The 18,586-nt window shown below is 51.4% G+C and overlaps 1 protein-coding gene across 1 annotated transcript in view; it reads right to left on the reverse strand.

The window, feature by feature from the left end:
* Positions 1-18,586, reverse strand: part of map3k2 (mitogen-activated protein kinase kinase kinase 2) — a 213,076-nt gene that overhangs the window by 79,535 nt on the left and 114,955 nt on the right. The window contains exon 7 of the mRNA XM_070875119.1: positions 8,201-8,303. Coding sequence (XP_070731220.1) covers positions 8,201-8,303 — 103 coding nt within the window. The remainder of the gene's footprint in view (positions 1-8,200; positions 8,304-18,586) is intronic.

Below are 18,586 nucleotides of genomic sequence, written 5' to 3' on the forward strand. Positions count from 1 at the left end.
CAGGAGTAGGCCATTCGGCCCTTCGAGCCTGCACCACCATTCAATAAGATCATGGCTGATCATTCCCTCAGTACCCCTTTCCTGCTTTCTCTCCATATCCCTTGATCCCTTTAGCCGTAAGGGCCATATCCAACTCCCTCTTGAATATATCCAATGAACTGGCATCAACAACTCTCTGCGACAGGGAATTCGCAGGTTAACAACACTGAGTGAAGAAGTTTCTCCTCATCTCAGTCCTAAATGGCTTACCCCTTATCCTAAGACTGTGTGCCCTGGTTCTGGACATCCCCAACATCGGGAACATTCTACCGCATCTAACCAGTCCCGTCAGAATCTTATATGTTTCTATGAGATCCCCTCTCATCCTTCTAAACTCCAATGTATAAAGGCCCAGTTGATCAAGTCTCTCCTCATATGTCAGTCCTGCCATCCCGGGAATCAGTCTGGTGAACCTTCGCTGCACTCCCTCAATAGGAAAAACGTCTTTCCTCAGATTAGGAGACGGAAATGAACACAATATTCCAGGTGGGGCTTCACTAAGGCCCTGAACAACTGCAGTAAGACCTCCCTGCTCCTATACTCAAAACCCCTAGCTATGAAGGCCAACATGCCATTTGCTTTCTTAACCGCCTGCTGTACCTGCATGCCAACTTTCAATGACTGATGAACCATGACACCCAGGTCTCGTTGCACCTCCCCTTTTCCTAATCTGCCACCATTTAGATAATATTCTGTCTTCGTGTTTTTGCCCCCAAAGTGGATAACCTCACATTTATCCACATTATACTGCATCTGCCATGCATTTGCCCACTCACCAAACCTGTTCAAGTCACCCTGCAGCCTCCTAGTGTCCCCCTCACAGCTCACACCGCCACCCAGTTTAGTGTCATCTGCAAACTTGGGGATATTACACTCAATTCCTTCATCCAAATCATTAATGTATATTGTAAAGAGCTGGGGTCCCAGCACTGAGCCCTGCGGCACTCCACTAGTTACTGTCTGCCATTCTGAAAAGGACCTGTTTATCCCGACTCTCTGCTTCCTGTCTGCCAACCAGTTCTCTATCCACATCAGTACATTACCCCCAATACCATGTGCTTTGATTTTGCACACAAATCTCTTGTGTGGGACCTTGTCAAAAGCCTTTTGAAAGTCCAAATACACCACATCCACTGGTTCTTCCTTGTCCACTCTACTAGTTACATCCTCAAAAAATTCCAGAAGATTTGTCAAGCATGATTTCCCTTTCATAAATCCATGCTGACTTGGACCGATCCTGTCACTGCTTTCCAAATGCGCTATTTCATCTTTAATAATTGATTCCAACATTTTCCCCATTACTGATGTCAGACTAACCGGTCTATAATTACCCACTTTCTCTCTCCTTCCCTTTTTAAAAAGTGGTGTTACATTAGCTACCCTCCAGTCCATAGGAACTGATCCAGAGTCGATAGACTGTTGAAAAATGACCACCAATGCAGCCACTATTTCTAGGGCCACTTCCTTAAGTAACGCTAACGTTGGTGGGTCTGTCCTCCTCGGGGATTTGCAGGATCTTGCGGAGACATCGTTGCTGGTATTTCTCCAGCCACCAGCTCCATTGGGCGGGCCACATTGTTCGCAGGCCCGACACAAGACTCCCAAAGCAAGTGCTCTATTCGGAACTCCTACACAGCAAGCTAGCCCCAGGTGGGCAGAGGACATCCTCAAAGCCTCCCTGATAAAATGCAACATCCCCACCAACACCTGGGAGTCCCTGGCCAAAGACCGCCCTAAGTGGAGGAAGAGCATCCGGGAGGGCGCTGAGCACCTCGAGTCTCGTCGTCGAGAGCATGCAGAAACCAAGTGCAGCCTCCCTCCCCTCCCCTTCCCTCAACCACTGTCTGTCCCACCTGTGACAGGGACTGTAATTCCCGTATTGGACTGCTCAGTCACCCAAGAACTCACTTTTAGAGTGGAAGCAAGTCTTCCTCGATTTCGAGGGACTGCCTATGATTATCATAGTAAAATGTCCCAAGGCGCTTCACAAGAGCGTTATCAAACAAAATTTGACACTAAGCCATATAAGGAGATATTAGGACAGGTGACCAAAAGCTTGAGCAAAGAGGCAGGTTTTAAGGAGCGTTTTAAAAGGAGAGAGAGAGAGACGGAGAGGTTCATAGAAACATAGAAACATAGAAACATAGAAAATAGGTGCAGGAGTAGGCCATTCGGCCCTTCTAGCCTGCACCGCCATTCAATGAGTTCATGGCTGAACATGCAACTTCAGTACCCCATTCCTGCTTTCTCACCATACCCCTTGATTCCCCTAGTAGTAAGGACTTCATCTAACTCCTTTTTGAATATATTTAGTGAATTGGCCTCAACAACTTTCTGTGGTAGAGAATTCCACAGGTTCACCACTCTCTGGGTGAAGAAATTCCTCCTCATCTCAGTCCTAAATGGCTTCCCCCTTATCCTTAGACTGTGTCCCCTGGTTCTGGACTTCCCCAACATTGGGAACATTCTTCCTGCATCTAACCTGTCTAACCCCGTCAGAATTTTAAACGTTTCTATGAGGTCCCCTCTCATTCTTCTGAACTCCAGTGAATACTAGCCCAGTTGATCCAGTCTTTCTTGATAGGTCAGTCCCGCCATCCCGGGAATCAGTCTGGTGAACCTTCGCTGCACTCCCTCAATAGCAAGAATGTCCTTCCTCAGGTTAGGAGACCAAAACTGTACACAATACTCCAGGTGTGGCCTCACCAAGGCCCTGTACAATTGTAGCAACACCTCCCTGCCCTTGTACTCAAATCCCCTCGCTATGAAGGCCAACATGCCATTTGCTTTCTTAACCGCCTGCTGTACCTGCATGCCAACCTTCAATGACTGATGTACCATGACACCCAGGTCTCGTTGCACCTCTCCTTTTCCTAATCTGTCACCATTCAGATAATAGTCTGTCTCTCTGTTTTTACCACCAAAGTGGATAACCTCACATTTATCCACATTATACTTCATCTGCCATGCATTTGCCCACTCACCTAACCTATCCAAGTCACTCTGCAGCCTCATAGAATCCTCCTTGCAGCTCACACTGCCAGCCAACTTAGTGTCATCCGCAAATTTGGAGATACTACATTTAATCCCCTCGTCTAAATCATTAATGTACAGTGTAAACAGCTGGGGCCCCAGCACAGAACCTTGCGGTACCCCACTAGTCACTGCCTGCCATTCTGAAAAGTCCCCATTTACTCCTACTCTTTGCTTCCTGTCTGACAACCAGTTCTCAATCCATGTCAGCACACTACCCCCAATCCCATGTGCTTTAACTTTGCACATTAATCTCTTGTGTGGGACCTTGTCGAAAGCCTTCTGAAAGTCCAACTATACCACATCGACTGGTTCTCCCTTGTCCACTCTACTGGAAACATCCTCAAAAAATTCCAGAAGATTTGTCAAGCATGATTTCCCTTTCACAAATCCATGCTGACTTGGACCTATCATATTACCTCTTTCCAAATGCACTGCGATGACATCCTTAATAATTGATTCCATCATTTTACCCACTACCGATGTCAGGCTGACCGGTCTGTAATTCCCTGTTTTCTCTCTCCCTCCTTTTTTAAAAAGTGGGGTTACATTGGCTACCCTCCACTCCATAGGAACTGATCCAGAGTCAATGGAATGTTGGAAAATGACTGTCAATGCATCCACTATTTCCAAGGCCACCTCCTTAAGTACTCTGGGATGCAGTCCATCAGGCCCTGGGGATTTATCGGCCTTCAATCCCATCAATTTCCCCAACACAATTTCCCGACTAATAAGGATTTCCCTCAGTTCCTCCTCCTTACTAGACCCTCCGACCCCTTTTATATCCGGAAGGTTGTTTGTGTCCTCCTCAGTGAATACCGAACCAAAGTACTTGTTCAATTGGTCTGCCATTTCTTTGTTCCCCGTTATGACTTCCCCTGATTCTGACTGCAGGGGACCTACGTTTGTCTTTACTAACCTTTTTCTCTTTACATATCTATAGAAACTTTTGCAATCCGTCTTAATGTTCCCTGCAAGCTTCTTCTCGTACTCCATTTTCCCTGCCCTAATCAAACCCTTTGTCCTCCTCTGCTGAGTTCTAAATTTCTCCCAGTCCCCGGGTTCTCTGCTATTTCTGGCCAATTTGTATGCCACTTCCTTGGCTTTAATGCTATCCCTGATTTCCCTTGATAGCCACGGTTGAGCCACCTTCCCTTTTTTATTTTTACGACAGACAGGAATGTACAATTGTTGTAGTTCATCCATGCGGTCTCTAAATGTCTGCCATTGCCCATCCACAGTCAACCCCTTCAGTATCATTCGCCAATCTATCCTAGCCAATTCACGCCTCATACCTTCAAAGTTACCCTTCTTTAAGTTCTGGACCATGGTCTCTGAATTAACTGTTTCATTCTCCATCCTAATGCAGAATTCCACCATATTATGGTCACTCTTCCCCAAGGGGCCTCGCACAACGAGATTGCTAATTAATCCTCTCTCATTACACAACACCCAGTCAGGGAGGCAATTGCAGAGCTGAAGGCACATCTGCCAGTGGTGGAGTTAAGGAAATTGTGGATGCAATCAAGGTCAGAATTGGAAGAGCATAGAGATCTCAGAGAGTTGTAGGCCTGGAAGTGGTTGCAGAAATAGGTTGGCGTGAGGCCATGGAAGGATTTGACCATGACGATTAGTATTTTGTTTTAAAGTAGTATGCTTACCCTTTGGGCAGGTATTCGGAGTAGACAAGGTGGGTATAATGTCACGCATGTTTCGGTACACTCCTGCACACTGGTGTTACATAGAAACATAGAAACATAGAAAATAGGTGCAGGAGCAGGCCATTTAGCCCTTCTAGCCTGCACCGCCATTCAATGAGTTCATGGCTGAACATGAAACTTCAGTACCCCCTTCCTGCTTTCTCGCCATAACCCTTGATCCCCCGAGTAGTAAGGACTTCATCTAACTCCCTTTTGAATATATTTAGTGAATTGGCCTCAACTACTTTCTGTGGTAGAGAATTCCACAGGTTCACCACTCTCTGGGTGAAGAAGTTTCTCCTCATCTCGGTCCTAAATGGCTTACCCCTTATCCTCAGACTGTGACCCCTGGTTCTGGACTTCCCCAACATTGGGAACATTCTTTCTGCATCTAACCTGTCTAAACCCGTCAGAATTTTAAACGTTTCTATGAGGTCCCCTCTCATTCTTCTGAACTCCAGTGAATACAATCCCAATTGATCCAATCTTTCTTGATAGGTCAGTCCCGCCATCCCGGGAATCAGTCTGGTGAACCTTCGCTGCACTCCCTCAATAGCAAGAATGTCCTTCCTCAAGTTAGGAGACCAAAACTGTACACAATACTCCAGGTGTGGCCTCACCAAGGCCCTGTACAACTGTAGCAACACCTCCCTGCCCCTGTATTCAAATCCCCTCGCTATGAAGGCCAACATGCCATTTGCTTTCTTAACCGCCTGCTGTACCTGCATGCCAACCTTCAATGACTGATGTACCATGACACCCAGGTCTCGTTGCACCTTCCCTTTTCCTAATCTGTCACCATTCAGATAATAGTCTGTCTCTCTGTTTTTACCACCAAAGTGGATAACCTCACATTTATCCACATTATACTTCATCTGCCATGCATTTGCCCACTCACCTAACCTATCCAAGTCACTCTGCAGCCTAATAGCATCCTCCTCGCAGCTCACACTGCCACCCAACTTAGTATCATCCGCAAATTTGGAGATACTGCATTTAATCCCCTTGTCTAAATCATTAATGTACAATGTAAACAGCTGGGGCCCCAGCACAGAACCTTGCGGCACTCCACTAGTCACTGCCTGCCATTCTGAAAAGTACCCGTTTACTCCTACTCTTTGCTTCCTGTCTGACAACCAGTTCTCAATCCACGTCAGCACACTACCCCCAATCCCATGTGCTTTAACTTTGCACATTAATCTCTTGTGTGGGACCTTGTCGAAAGCCTTCTGAAAGTCCAAATATACCACATCAACTGGTTCTCCCTTGTCCACTTTACTGGAAACATCCTCAAAAAATTCCAGAAGATTTGTCAAGCATGATTTCCCTTTCACAAATCCATGCTGACTTGGACCTATCATGTCACCATTTTCCAGATGCACTGCTATGACATCCTTAATAATTGATTCCATCACTTTACCCACTACTGAGGTCAGGCTGACCGGTCTATAATTCCCTGTTTTCTCTCTCCCTCCTTTTTTAAAAAGTGGGGTTACATTGGCTACCCTCCACTCCATAGGAACTGATCCAGAGTCAATGGAATGTTGGAAAATGACTGTCAATGCATCCGCTATTTCCAAGGCCACCTCCTTAAGTACTCTAGGATGCAGTCCATCAGGCCCTGGGGATTTATCGGCCTTCAATCCCATCAATTTCCCCAACACAATTTCCCGACTAATAAAGATTTCCCTCAGTTCCTCTTCCTTACTCATCACCATGCCAACCACATTGCTAAGAACTGGAAAGTCCCCACCTTGTGTTGAATTTGTTGATAAAAGACAAGGCAGCGTTCGGGGCAGAACTGGCCTCATTGCGAATAGATCAGGAAAGAGAAAGTTGGCCGGGTTCTCAATATAGCTCCTGAAAGCTATCCTGGCTGGTAAAGCTGTGTGTGGTCACATTTGGGGTTGGTTGTAATTCCCCCTCCCCCCCCCCATTCTACAGGTGCCAATATTCACCGTCTAGGCCCACACATGCAGAATGAGTCACCTGGACAACTGCAACCCAACAAGGAATCAACGCCATCGACGGTGGGAAAATATTCAACTGCCAAGTCCTTAAAGCTGGCAGGGCAAGTTGGGAAAGTGGATCAAAAAGCATATGGGTTACTTGGGTTTATTAATCGAGGGATAGAACGTAAAAACAATAAGATCATGCTTGAACTTTATAAATCACTGGTTAGGCCTCAGCTGAAGTATTGTGGGCCGTTCTGGGCCCACACTTCAGGTAAGTCATTAGAAAGGATACAGAGGAGGTTTACCAGGGTGTTCCAAAGGATGAGGGACTGGTTGGAAAAGTTCAGACTGTTCTCCCTGGAACAGAGAAGGTTGAGGTGACCTATAGAGGTTTGAAGATGATGAGAGGTTTTGATAGAAATATTCCCTGTGGCGAGTGGGCCAATCACCAGAGGTCAGGGGTTGAAAACCATTGGTGAAAGATGTAGCGGGAGATGGGGGAAATGTTTTCCCTCACAGAGATCTGGGGATCTGCAACACTCCCTGAACAGCTGGTGGGAACTGATTCCATCAATAATCTGAAGAGGGAGTTGGGCAGGTTTGAGGGTGGGAAGCTTACCGGGTTAGGAACAAAAAGCGGGAACGTGGGACTAAGCACGGCTGCTCTTTCCAAGAACCGGCACAGACACAGTGGGCCAAATGGTCTCCTTCTGTGCTGTAAGTTTCTGATTCTAGGAAGTAGTCACTCCCAATAATTGGAAATGGGAATTATAACAAAGGGTGTGGAATGATATACACCTGTCCAAGGCTGGAATTATAAACTGTCTGCCTGACCTCGATAGTGGGAAAACTGCTAGAAACCACAATGTGGAACAAACATCGAAAGCCAGAAGCTGATCAGTGACAGTCGGTCAGCATGGATCTGTAACGGGTGGGTTATATTTGACTAAGTCCCACTCCAGAGACTTGAACAAAACTCTAGGCTGACACTCCAGTACAGTACTGGGGGAGTGCGGCACTGTCGGATGAGACATTAAACCAAAGTCTGCCCTCTCAGGTGGATCTCGAAGATGGGGGGAGTGGGACTAACGCAATTGCTCTTCGAATGGCCTCCTTCTGTGCTGTAATATTCTATGATTGCAAAATAAATCTTTCACGGAGCTTTCGAACATGTAATGCTTTACTACAAGTGACTACTGGCCAGAGGCTACAACATCGATTAAAAAGGAACTGGGATAGGAAAGGAAAGGGAATGGGGGACAAGGAAAGGGAATGGGAGACAAGGAAAGGAAAGGGAATGGGGGACAAGGAAAGGGAATGGGGGACAAGGAAAGGGAATGGGGGACAAGGAAAGGGAATGGGAGACAAGGAAAGGAAAGGGAATGGGGGACAAGGAAAGTACTGTGAATGGCTCCAGCACAGCCATGATAGGCTGAATCACCTCCTGTGCTAACATTACACACCAGGGCTTACCGTTTAAAGGCAGCCTGTTTTTCCTCTCTGCACCCACGTAGACTGTGCTGTTGTCCAAGTCATCCTGCGTCTGAAATGCCTCCACGCTGCTGAGATTTGTTACCTAGGCAACAAGAGAAAATCAGATTTTGAAATATGAACAAATCGAAATTTAAGAAATTAGCGACACAGATACACAGTGTGCACAGATACACCGCAGGCAAATGGACTAGGGTCGCTCTGCCAATGTGGCCTGCCTGGATCCAACAGTCTGGATAACAGACCTGGCAAAGGGGTCAAGCCGTGGTTTGTAAAGGGCCAACAATGCACTCAAGGCCAGGGATGTTAGTACAGGGGGATTTCAGGGATTTGGAGCTGAAATTCTTCTTTTCGGGACAAGTTCCACGAGTTGGGACTTTGCCCGCCCCTCCACACTAACTACATTGTCCAGCTAGTGATGATTTAGAAGCAGTTTAGCACTGTTGGCCCACAATCACTTCAAACTGGGCTGAGACTGTCCAAACCCATTTCATTCTGAGGGGCCTGGATAGAGTGGATAGGAAGGAGCTATTTCCCTTAGCAGGGGGGTCAACAACCAGGGGGCATAGATTTAAAGTAATTGGGGAGAGGTTTAGAGGGGATTTGAGGTGAAATGTTTTCAACCGGAGGGTGGTGGGGGTCTGGAACTCACTGAAAGGGTGGTAGAGGTGGAAACCCTCACCACATTTAAACAGTACTTGGATGTGCACTTGAAGTGCTATAATCTACAGGGCTACGGACCGAGAGCTGGAAAGTGGGATTAGGCTGGATAGCTCTTTGTCGGCCAGCATGGACACGATGGGACAAAATGGTTTCCTTCCGTGCTGTAAATTTCTATGATTCTATGATTCACACAGGACCCTTGTGAGCCATCAGACAGGAGAGACTCAGAGCACGTTGGACACTTCCATCAGCTAGCTGCGACAGCCTCGATCGATCAGATGCTGAGTAAAGCTCTGCCTACTCTGCCCCCACTGCACCAGTCCAATATTTTGCCAGCCATTCTGTGGGTCTGCTGAGCAAGATTGACAATTCTTGTAGAATCAGGGCAGTTTGGAGCTTTGGGATAATGCCCAATAGGAACTGACCAACAACCCTTATGGCAGTTCATCCATCAATCGAGGATTTGAATCCCAATCCAAGAGGTGAATGTACAGTATCTAATCCACCACACTCCCCACCTGCTATTGCCTGGATCGCTGCCTGCGTGTTACACAGTAGCTCAGGTATTTGGCAGGCAGAGGCCATACTGACCCCACCGGTGACGTAGGGCATGGGTCAGTGCCAAAGGGTGCACCGCTGGACCACAGCACTCACTGCTGACAGTCACATTTCAATTCGCGCCTTTGCCTCTGTAAATACCAATGCTCATTTATTTCAGAAACTTTTGTGATGTGAGGTTCTCTCACGTTTCGCCACCCCTCCAGCTTTCCATCCAGCATCTTCTGTTGTGCATTCAGTGCCATGAAGCCTTTGTTCAATTTGTACCACCACAAGTCCACTGTTGCCGCTGCCATGATCTCACTCACAGCAGTGCCCTGAAGTTCCAGTTCACTGCCCTCTGATTATGGAGGTGGATCTAGTCTGCAATCGGGGTCTCACACACCCAAACCACCTCACTCCACTTCAGGGATCCGAGCTGAAGTGCCCTCCCGATGCACGAGATGCTCTTATTGAACATCTGCCTTTGTGTGCCTGTCTCCTTGCTCTCTAACACCACATTGGTTTCCTTTTTCCATCTGCCTGTGGACAATCGCTTATTACTTTGTAGCTGTGCTGTGCTCAGGGACCTTGACCACACGGTGGTTTAGATGGAGCACCAACAGCTCTCGACAATGACCATTTATAGAGTGCCCGCAGTCTCGACACAACTGCTCAACTCCATTTCCTTTCTTCACTCCCGTTACACTCACTGATCTTTGGTTCAGTCTCGCTCTTCACCATGTCAGCCGTGGCTTAGTGTCGCCTCTGAGTCAGAAGGTCGTGGGTTCAAGTCCCACTCCAGACACTTGAGCACAAAAATCTAGGCCGACACTCCAGTGCAGTGCTGAGGGAGTGCTGCACTGTTGGAGGTGCCGTCTTTCGGATGAGACGTTAAACCGAGGGTCCATCTGCTCTCTCAGGTGGATGTAAAAGATCCCATGGCACTATTTCGAAGAAGAGCGGGGGAGTTATCCCGGGTGTCCTGGCTAATATTTATCCCTCAATCAACATCACTAAAAATATATTATCTGGCCATTATCACATCGCTGTTTGTGGGACCTTGCTATGCGCAAATTGCCTGCCATGTTTCCCACATTAAAATAGTGACTATATACTTCGATTGTACTTAATTGGCTATAAAGTGCTTTGGGTTATGTAAAAGGCACAATATAAATACAAGTTTTTCTTTCTTTAGGATGGAGATTACCGCCACAATTGTTGGAAGGTACATTGCCCCCTTGAGACTGCCTGGAGCATCAGTCTGTTGATCACCACTGCGCAGAATATTGGAGTGAGTATTGATGACTGCAGTGCAAAATTTTTGATTGCTTCATTCCTACGAGCAGCTTTGCTGAAACCTGCCTGCAACTGAGGATAGCAACAGGCCCGGCTTTTAGGCGACAGGTCTGGGATAGCCTTTCCGTCTCGTCGAGGGCTTTGTGAATGCCTGAGGACCACCGGACGCCTCAAAACGCTTTACAGCCAGTGAAGTACTTTTGGAGTGCAGTCACTGTTGTAATGTGGGAAATGTGGCAGCCAATTTCTGCACAGCAAGCTCCCACACACAGCAATGTGATAATGACCGGATAATCTGTTTCTTAGTGATATTGGTTGAGGGATAAATATGGATGCGCTTATTTGTACTGTCAAAATGGCCAACATGCACCACCCTTTGTCTATGATTGGTCCCCTTGGAGGATAAGCCACACCCTGAAGTTTCACAGGACTGTGTCACTGGAACCACCCATCCCAAGGTCTCAATGACTTTACAAATTGTAACTCGATCCACTTTGACTTCCTGAAGTGACAGAGGACAGAGCTCTCCAGAAGGCAGCAAGGGCCAGCCAAAGTGCCTTACCCCAGTCCCAGTCCATCCCTCCCCCAGCCAAAGTGCCTTACCCCAGTCCCAGTCCATCCCTCCCCCAGCCAAAGTGCCTTATCCCAGTCCCAGTCCATCCCTCCCCCAGCCAAAGTGCCTTACCCCAGTCCCAGTACATCCCTCCCCCAGCCAAAGTGCCTTACCCCAGTCCCAGTCCATCCCTCCCCCAGCCAAAGTGCCTTACCCCAGTCCCAGTACATCCCTCCCCCAACCAAAGTGCCTTATCCCAGTCCCAGTCCATCCCTCCCCCAGCCAAAGTGCCTTATCCCAGTCCCAGTCCATCCCTCCCCCAGCCAAAGTGCCTTACCCCAGTCCCAGTACATCCCTCCCCCAGCCAAAGTGCCTTACCCCAGTCCAAATACATCCTTCCCCCACCCCCACAATAGATGGGGTATTGTGTATGGATTGTTAACAGGTTTATTGGGTATGAAGTGAATAAGGACAGTGTCGTGACTTCTGGATCTCATCCACTCCAACGGTGTCCCTCGAAGGGGGCTGGTAGAATGTGATCCGTCTTCCCTGAGTTCTATCTCTCCCCTCCGTATCCTCCCTCGCCTGTGTCTCTCCGCCTTCCCCCAGTCTCTCTCACTCTCCCCCCATCCCACAGTCTCTCTCTCTGCGCCCCTCCCAGCCTCTCTTCCCCCCCACCCCAGCCTCTGTCACTCTCTCCGCCCAGCCTCTCTCTCCCTCCCCCACGAGCCTCTCTCCCCCCCCCACCCAGCCTCTCTCTCCCTCCCCCCCCTCCAGCCTCTCTCTCCCTCCCCCCCAACCTCTCTTTCCCTCCCCCACGAGCGCCTCACTCTCTCCCCCCAGCCTCTCTCTCTCTCCCCTCCCCCAGCCTCTATCCGCCCCCCCCCCGCCCCGCCTCTCTCGCTCCCTCCCCCCCGCAGGCTCTCTCTCTCCCCCGCCCCTCCCCAGCCTCTCTCTCCCTCCCCCCCTCCAGCCTCTCTCTCCCTCTCCCGCCAACCTCTCTTTCCCTCCCCCACGAGCGCCTCTCACTCCCTTCCCCCAGTCTCTCTCTCTCCCTCCCCACCGCAGCCTCTTTCTTCCCCCCCGCCCCAGCCTCTCTCTCTCCCTCCCCCCCGCAGCCTCTCTCTCCACCCCCCCAGCCTCTCTCTCCCTCCCCACCCCAGCCTCTCTCTCCCTCCCCCCCTCAGCCTCTCTCTCCCTTCCTCCCCAGCCTCTCTCACTCTCTCCTCCCAGCCTCTCTCTCTCTCCCCTCCCCCAGCCTCTCTCCCCCTTCTCGCCCCCAGCCTCTCTCTCTCTACCCTCCCCCACGAGCCTCTCTCCCCACCCACCCCCCAGCCTCTCTCTCCCTCCCCCCAGCCTCTCTCTCCCTCACCCCACCCAGCCTCTCTCTCCCTCCCACACGAGCCTCTCTCACTCTCTCCCCCCAGCCTCTCTCTCTCTCCCACCCCCCAGCCTCTCTCTCCCTCCCCCCAGCCTCTCTCTCCCTCACCCCACCCAGCCTCTCTCTCCCTCCCACACGAGCCTCTCTCACTCTCTCCCCCCAGCCTCTCTCTCTCTCCCCTCCCCCAGCCTCTCTCCCCCTCCTCGCCCCCAGCCTCTCTCTCCTCAACCCCCCCGCCAGCCTCTCTCACTCTCTCCCCCACCAGCCTCTCTCTCTCTCCCCTCCCCCCGCCACGAGCCTCTCTCACTCTCTCCCCCCAGCCTCTCTCTCCCTCCCCCCAGCCTCTCTCTCCCTCACCCCCCCCAGCCTCTCTCTCCCTCACCCCCCCCAGCCTCTCTCTCCCTCACCCCCCCCAGCCTCTCTCTCCCTCACCCCCCCCAGCCTCTCTCACTCTCTCCCCCACCAGCCTCCCTCTCTCTCCCCTCCCCAAACCTCGCTTACTATCGGGCCCACGCCACAGGGAGCGCGCTGATGAGGGAATCAGAGGAGTCTCGGGCCTCAGGTCCTGCTTCTCGGCACCACGTGGAGGGAATGATACGGGGCTGGGAGGGGGCGGGGCGGGGCTGGGCGGACGCCTGTCTGTCAAAGAAAAATGCAGTACAAATAGTTACTTCGGATAAATATTGGCCACAAGGGAGAACTCCCCTGCTCTTCTTCAAAATAGTGCCATGAGATCTTTTAATTCCACTTGAGAGAGCAGACGGGTCTTGGTTTAACATCTCATCCAAAAGACGGCACCTCCGACAGTGCAGAACTACCTCAGTACTGCCCCTGCGACAGTGCAGCGCTCCTTCAGTACTGCCCCTGCGACAGTGCAGCACTCCCTCAGTGCGGCGCTCCTTCAGTACTGCCCCTGCGACAGTGCAGCGCTCCCTCAGTACTGCCCCTCCGACAGTGCGGCGCTCCTTCAGTACTGCCCCTGCGACAGTGCAGCACTCCTTCAGTACCGCCCCTCTGACAGTGCAGCACTCCCTCAGTACTGACCCTCCGACAGTGCGGCGCTCCCTCAGTACTGACCCTCCGACAGTGCGGCGCTCCCTCAGTACTGCCCCTCCGACAGTGCAGCATTCCCTCAGTACTGACCCTCCGACAGTGCGGCGCTCCCTCAGTACTGCACTGGAGTGTCAGCCTAGACCTTTGTGCTGAAATCCCTGGAGTGGGACATGAACACGTGACCTTTTGACTCAGACGCGAGAGTGCTACCCACTGAGCCACAGCTGACACCTAAATAGAAACTTTCAAAATGGAATTTGATAAATACTTAAAAAATAAAGATTTGCAGGGCTGTGGGAAACGAGCGGAGGAGTGGGACTATATGGTAGCTCTGTCACAGAGCCACCACAGGCACGATGGGCCAAATGGCCTCCTCCAGCCCTGTAAGATTGTCGGAGCGCATTGGATGGCTGTGGTGGGAAGGCTGTCCTGAGCGGAAAGCAGTAAAAGTTTGGCCGTACGGGTAATGTTAACCTCAGATGCTTGGGCACTGCTGCAAAACCCTCAGCTAATTTCTGTAGCACAGAAATAAAGTTGACTCACTGAGCCTGGCTCAATGCCATCCTCATATGCAAAGGTACCTTGAGAATATAATCTTCTGTCCCGGCTTCTCTGTCTCCTTTTCTGGCGGAACATTGCCTCTCACCTGCACCAGGGATTTTCTGCCTTACGAATGTTGTGTGTGGGGAAAACCCATGAGGGAGCTCGCTGCAGACTGTGTAAACAAGGGCTCCTTCATGTCTGAGGAAGCTTGGTACCGTCTGTCTGGTCTCCAAACAATGATTGTAAACACTCCCATTTCCTGCCGCTCGTTAAATTTGTGCTGAGGCACAGAGAATTCTACCAGTGGATGGGATCCCCCAGTACTTCGCTCCCCCAGTACATCACTGCCCCAGTACAGCTCTCCCCCAGTTCAGCCATGAACTCATTGAATGGCGGTGCAGGCTAGAAGGGCCGAATGGCCTACTCCTGCACCTATTTTCTATGTTTCTATGTTTCTATCACTGCCCCAATACAGCTCTCCCCCAGTACATCACTCCCCCAGTTCATCACTCCCCCAGTACATCACTGCCCCAATACAGCTCTCCCCCAGTACATCACTCCCACAGTTCATCACTCCCCCAGTACATCACTGCCCCAGTACATCACTCCCCCAGTACATCACTGCCCCAGTACAGCACTCCCCCAGTACATCACTCCCCCAGAACAGCTCTCCCCCAGTACATCACTCCCCCAGTACATCACTCCCCCAGTACATCACTGCCCCAATACAGCTCTCCCCCAGTACATCACTCCCCCAGTTCATCACTCCCCCAGTACATCACTGCCCCAGTACATCACTCCCCCAGTACATCACTCCCCCAGTACATCACTCCCCCAGTACATCACTGCCCCAGTACAGCACTCCCCCAGTACATCACTCCCCCAGAACAGCTCTCCCCCAGTACATCACTCCCCCAGTACAGCACTCCCCCAGTACATCACTCCCCCAGTACAGCTCTCCCCCAGTACAGCTCTCCCCCAGTACAGCTCTCCCCCAGTACAGCTCTCCCCCAGTACATCACTCCCCCAGTACAGCTCTCCCCCAGTACAGCTCTCCCCCAGTACAGCTCTCCCCCAGTACAGCTCTCCCCCAGTACAGCTCTCCCCCAGTACAGCTCTCCCCCAGTACAGCTCTCCCCCAGTACAGCTCTCCCCCAGTACATCACTCCCCCAGTACAGCTCTCCCCCAGTACAGCTCTCCCCCAGTACAGCTCTCCCCCAGTACAGCTCTCCCCCAGTACAGCACTGCCCCAGTACAGCTCTCCCCCAGTACAGCTCTCCCCCAGTACAGCTCTCCCCCAGTACGTCTCTCCCCCAGTACGTCTCTCCCCCAGTACGTCACTCCCCCAGTACAGCTCTCCCCCAGGACATCACTCCCCCAGGACATCACTCCCCCAGGACATCACTCCCCCAGGACATCACTCCCCCAGGACATCACTTCCCCAGTACATCACTCCCCCAGTACAGCTTTCCCCCAGTACATCACTCCCCCAGTACAGCTCTCCCCCAGTACAGCTCTCCCCCAGTACATCACTCCCCCAGTACATCACTGCCCCAGTACATCACTGCCCCAGTACATCACTGCCCCAGTACATCACTCCCCCAGTACATCACAGCTCTCCCCCAGTACAGCTCTCCCCCAGTACAGCTCTCCCCCAGTACATCACTCCCCCAGTACAGCTCTCCCCCAGTACAGCACTGCCCCAGTACAGCTCTCCCCCAGTACAGCTCTCCCCCAGTACAGCTCTCCCCCAGTACATCACTCCGCCAGTACGTCTCTCCCCCAGTACGTCTCTCCCCCAGTACGTCACTCCCCCAGTACAGCTCTCCCCCAGGACATCACTCCCCCAGGACATCACTCCCCCAGGACATCACTCCCCCAGGACATCACTTCCCCAGTACATCACTCCCCCAGTACAGCTTTCCCCCAGTACATCACTCCCCCAGTACATCACTCCCCCAGTACAGCTCTCCCCCAGTACAGCTCTCCCCCAGTACATCACTCCCCCAGTACATCACTCCCCCAGTACATCACTGCCCCAGTACATCACTGCCCCAGTACATCACTGCCCCAGTACATCACTCCCCCAGTACATCACTGCCCCAGTACAGCTTTCCCCCAGTACATCACTCCCCCAGTACAGCTCTCCCCCAGTACAGCTCTCCCCCAGTACAGCTCTCCCCCAGTACAGCTCTCCCCCAGTACATCACTGCCCCAGTACATCACTGCCCCAGTACATCACTGCCCCAGTACATCACTCCCCCAGTACATCACAGCTCTCCCCCAGTACAGCTCTCCCCCAGTACATCACTCCCCCAGTACAGCTCTCCCCCAGTACAGCACTGCCCCAGTACAGCTCTCCCCCAGTACAGCTCTCCCCCAGTACAGCTCTCCCCCAGTACATCACAGCTCTCCCCCAGTACAGCTCTCCCCCAGTACAGCTCTCCCCCAGTACATCACTCCCCCAGTACATCACTCCCCCAGTACATCACTGCCCCAGTACATCACTGCCCCAGTACATCACTGCCCCAGTACATCACTCCCCCAGTACATCACAGCTCTCCCCCAGTACAGCTCTCCCCCAGTACATCACTCCCCCAGTACATCACTCCCCCAGTACATCACTGCCCCAGTACATCACTCCCCCAGTACATCACAGCTCTCCCCCAGTACAGCTCTCCCCCAGTACAGCTCTCCCCCAGTACATCACTCCCCCAGTACAGCTCTCCCCCAGTACAGCACTGCCCCAGTACATCACTCCGCCAGTACGTCTCTCCCCCAGTACGTCTCTCCCCCAGTACGTCACTCCCCCAGTACAGCTCTCCCCCAGGACATCACTCCCCCAGGACATCACTCCCCCAGGACATCACTCCCCCAGGACATCACTCCCCCAGGACATCACTTCCCCAGTACATCACTCCCCCAGTACAGCTTTCCCCCAGTACATCACTCCCCCAGTACATCACTCCCCCAGTACAGCTCTCCCCCAGTACAGCTCTCCCCCAGTACATCACTCCCCCAGTACATCACTCCCCCAGTACATCACTGCCCCAGTACATCACTGCCCCAGTACATCACTGCCCCAGTACATCACTGCCCCAGTACATCACTCCCCCAGTACATCACTGCCCCAGTACAGCTTTCCCCCAGTACATCACTCCCCCAGTACAGCTCTCCCCCAGTACAGCTCTCCCCCAGTACAGCTCTCCCCCAGTACAGCTCTCCCCCAGTACAGCTCTCCCCCAGTACAGCTCTCCCCCAGTACAGTTCTCCCCTTACATCGGAGGGTTGCAGCAGTGAGATCTTTCCAAGTGTCAGCCTTGGCTCAGTGGGTAGTACTCTCGCCTCTGAGTCAGAACGTTGTGGGCTCGAGTCCCACTCCAGAGGCTTGAGCACACAATCCAGACTGACACTCCATAGTGAGGGAGCGCTGCACTGTCGGAGTTGCTGTCTTTCGGATGAGACGTTAAACCAAGGCCCTGTTTGCCCTCTCAGGTGAATATAAAATATCCCATAGCACTGTTTCAAAGGCCTGGCCAATATTTATCACTCAACCAACACCACCAAAAACAGATTATTTGGTCATTTATCTCATTGATCTTTGTGGGAGCTTGCTGTGCGCTATTTGTTTGCCACGTATCCTACATTAGAGTGACCCCACTTCATTGACTGTAAAGCGATTTGGGACACCCTGAGGTCAGGAAAGATGCTATATAAATGCAAGTCTTATTTTTTTTCTTATGACCATAACTGCTGCACAATCAGTCTCGTTTCGGCTGCACCACAATGGAGCATTACTGCAGTTACTGCACCATGGTCAACTCCACCAATTGAAGCAACACTGCACAAAGCCCTTCTTCAACACTGGATAGTTGGCCATTTCCTGGAGGACAACTTCTCTTTGCCTCGACCTGTCACACAATGCTGTAGCTGCTTTAATAGACTACTCTCATCATAGAATCATAGAAATTTATACCACAATAGGGTGGAGGCCATTCGGCCCATCGTGTCTGCGCCGGCCGACCAAGAGCTACCCAGCCTAATCCCACTTTCCCGCTCTCGGTCCATAGCCCTGTAGGTTACGGCACTTCAAGTGCACATCCAAATACTGTTTAAATGTGGTGAGGGTTTCTGCCTCTACCACCTTTTTAGGCCATGAGTTTCAGACCCCCACCACCCTCTGGGTGAAAATATTTCCCATCAAATCCTCTTAAATCCTTCTAATCTATGCCCCCTGGTTGTTAAAGGAAATAGATCCTTCCTATCCACTCTATCCAGGCCCCTCATAATTTTATAAGGGGCCTTAATAAGGTCTCCCCTCAACCTCCTCTGTTCCAA

Source organism: Pristiophorus japonicus, chromosome 3, assembly GCF_044704955.1.
Source record: "Pristiophorus japonicus isolate sPriJap1 chromosome 3, sPriJap1.hap1, whole genome shotgun sequence".
NCBI lineage: Eukaryota > Metazoa > Chordata > Chondrichthyes > Pristiophoridae > Pristiophorus > Pristiophorus japonicus.